At 39.7% G+C, this 3487-nt stretch overlaps 1 protein-coding gene across 1 annotated transcript; it reads right to left on the reverse strand.

Moving 5' to 3' along the window:
- Positions 1-2287: 2287 nt before the first annotated feature.
- LOC147444829 (pentatricopeptide repeat-containing protein At4g33990-like) lies at positions 2288-3109 on the reverse strand. The gene has a single exon (XM_086528151.1). It carries the CDS (start codon positions 3107-3109, stop codon positions 2288-2290), a length of 822 nt encoding a protein of 273 aa, XP_086384277.1.
- Positions 3110-3487: the final 378 nt, after the last annotated feature.

Raw genomic sequence — 3487 nt, forward strand, 5'->3', positions numbered from 1 at the left:
TAATTTTATCATAACTAGGAATTTACACTTTTAAATTAAAAACTAAGCATAGGCGGGGTATTGGGGCATCATTGCTAAGCATTTAGATGCATTCTGGGTCGAAAACGACTAGGTCAAAAATCCACTGCTATTAATAATCACGATTTTGGAACTTGACCTAAAGTAGGGTTTGAGACCATAAGCATGTGTGCTTAGGTCTTATAAACTTGTCCTAGAAGTTTTGTTACATTTGGATGTCATTTGATGCTGTAATGGATGTGATTTGCTTGCCGATGAGCGATTGGCTTTTGGTGATTTCAATCACTTGACTGTAGCTTGAGTTAGATGCGAGTTTTTAGTTGTTTTCTGAGAGATTGACAACCTATTGTAGCCTCTATGCACTAGTCGAGTCAGCTTCGTCCCATGGTTTGACAAATTAATCGTGGTTCTCGCTAATACTGCAATAAGATAGGATGGTGAGGTTAGACATGCGTCCCATAGCTTTACCTAGAGTTGTTGAACATCTGGGAGATTAGTATAGCTCAATTTAATAATCGCTCGATTTGACCATATTGTGTACACTTTGTTTTAGAGGCAATAAATTTAGTGTTGGATTGGACTCCCGTTGCATGTTTCTCATTATGTCCTAGAAATCACTCAAATCTATGTTATCTCCTTCAAAGTAACCTCTAATGGTACTCACACTCTCATATTAACTCTCTAGTATCTCCTCCTACACTATACACATTTATTTCAGTTTCTCGTCTCTCCTCTCTCAACTCTCACAACCAAAAGCCTAAACGTTTTCTCGCTTAGCCCTAGGGACCGCACAACACTTAACTCATGGCTGCATGTGAGCAACTTGACCCAACTCTTAAGGTAAATTTAGTTTGTGAGTATGTGATCCTCTTATCACAACATTGCTCACAATTACAAACAAGTTGCAAGCAGAATTTAGAAAAGGGCTTATAATGTTTTTTATAGAAAAACTCACAATTGTGAGTGGATTATATTGAGCATACAAAAAAATTACAAGGTTATGTCATGCTCATGTTAAGCCATGACAACTTCCAAGGATCAAAATTACAACGGTTGTCAGGGCATCCGCCCCTACCACCCCGCCTCCACATCCTTGATACACAAAGCCCATGCTCTTGTCATTCTGAGATCTTTTATTTACTGATGGCCAAGATTTGCCCCCATCCTAGGCATTCCATCTGCTGATAACAAGGCACAAGTAGTCCTAGACCAATCCTCCGAGTGATGCTTGTGCCCGAGTGCCCATATTAGCACTTTGCTTTCTTGTATAATTTCTGCGAAGCTTGCCACCTCAAATCCTCCTTCAAAAACACGGCAGTTCCTTGTTTGCCATACATTATGAAAGAAGAAGTATCTGACGATCTGGGTACTCACGAGGGGTGCTGGACTACCTGAATTTTTACTTCCAAGGCATAGGTCAGTCTTGAAAAAACTATTTCTCCATGTTCTCTGGAGCCACTTGCATAATTTCCCTGCTAGGCCTTTTATAGCTGGGCAGTCCATGAACAGGTGGGCCAGATCTTCACTAGCTAACCTGCACCCCAAGAATCGATCTGACCCAATCCCTCTCTCCTGAATCTTCACCCCCATTGGTAGAGCACCCCAAATAACCTTCCATAAGAAAACCTTCATTAAGAAAAGGGCTTATAATTTCCTATCACAAATGCTCTTAAGGTTTTGAACCAACTTTAGAAAGAGGGTTGGTGTTCAACATAAACACTGCTTCATAATGTGTTTGCGGCTTTCATCATGAACTCTCATAAATAGAGATTTTTCACTTTCCCCACTATATCATAATTTTTCTAATGTGTGCATGCAAGATAAACACTGCACATGAGAGTGAGAACATGTATATTCTACAAGACAATGATAAAGAAAAGGATAAATTCTTTGTCTACCTCCTACATGATTATGTGGACAACCTCCTAACTATTTGCAAATTTGAATCGTCACGGCATATAACGACCAACCCTAATTTGTTAACAGGTTCAACTAGTAACACAATGTCTCTTGAGGCCATTAAAATAGCAAGGTGCTATCTTTGATGCTTCCTTTAATACTTCCCAATTATCTTTGCCAATGAACTATCTTGTATACAAGCATTTTTTTATAGAAGGCATTTAACTGAAATGCTTTGATATGTGGTAACCTACTAGCAAGCCCATGTGAGCGCTATTTCGATCCTCCTATATAAACTAGAAATGTTAGATGCATAGGTCTAGCTCTAACATGATATTTTCAGCTCTATGATCATAGCTACATGCTATTACTATACATCTAGGAGCCTTCTATTTACACGCCTCAAGGTGTCAACCTGACTTGCTGCACCATGCATTGCAGCATCTAAATATATGTTGAGCATATACATGTAAGCATTGTCATCACTATTATCTAGTTGCAATGCTTGTTCAAAGACAAATCTTGCAAGTTTTACATTACCCCATTTCCTGCAAGCAGCCATCATAATATGCCACACAACCATACCAGGCTGTAAAGGCATTCTACTTATGATAACCTTTGCCTCATCAACACAGCTTGATCGGCCATACATATCAATCATACAAGCATAGTGGTTCAAAGATGGATTAAGACCACAGAATTTATTCATGGCCTCAAAGAAAATCTCACCCTTCTTGACTTTGCCTTCATGGCTACAAGCATTCAAGACGCACACAAATGTGATCGAATCTAGCTTTATTTTGTAATGAATCATCTCCTTAAAGATGCAAAAAATCCTCTCGCTCTCTCCAACCTGGGCATAGCCTGCGATTAATGCATTGCATGAAAAAATATGTACAACTTGCAGTTTGTTAAACAACTCCTCTGCAACTCTAAGCATGCCACACTTTGAATATAAATAGACAAAAAATTTGACAATAAGCGGTTCATCTTCCAATCCACTTTTAACAATCTGAGCATGTATTTCCAGGCCCTTTCCGATGGCGCAAATTGTGCCGCATGCTCTCAAGCAACAAATAAATGAAGCAACACCAAGAGTAATGCATGCCTCTTGCATCTGTTCAAGACATCTCAGTGCCTCCTTTTCACCCCCATACTTTGCATAACCTTGAATAGTTGTTGTCCACAACATCACATTTTGTATGGACAGTTTAACACACACATCCCTTGCATCCTCAGAAAACCACACTTTGCATACATAACAATTAGGGCATTGCAGATATAGCCATCTCTTATCACCAGTAGTCCCCTCTTAATGATCTCCATATGCATTTGTTGGCTTCAACAATATTGTGGAGGAGATAATTGCCGAAGTTGCAACTGACCACTCTGCCTTTAGCCAAGCCCATTACCATTAGCACGGCCATGTGCAACAAAGGTTCTGTATATCTGGGCGGCTTCTGCACCTTGAAGTGTTGCGATATAAGGCGCAATGGCCATTCAATTTCTAAGTATATAAGATCTTGACATGTCAGCTTGTGGCCTCGTTGCTTCAGGAAGGCTTTATCAT

The sequence above is a fragment of the Adiantum capillus-veneris genome, chromosome 13 (genome assembly GCF_014529385.1).
Source record: "Adiantum capillus-veneris isolate H3 chromosome 13, ASM1452938v2, whole genome shotgun sequence".
Lineage (NCBI taxonomy): Eukaryota > Viridiplantae > Streptophyta > Polypodiopsida > Polypodiales > Pteridaceae > Adiantum > Adiantum capillus-veneris.

Excerpts from the sequence above, each read along its gene's own strand:
- LOC147444829 (XM_086528151.1), bottom strand. The coding sequence starts at position 3,109 with ATGTTGTGGACAACAACTATTCAAGGTTATGCAAAGTATGGGGGTGAA.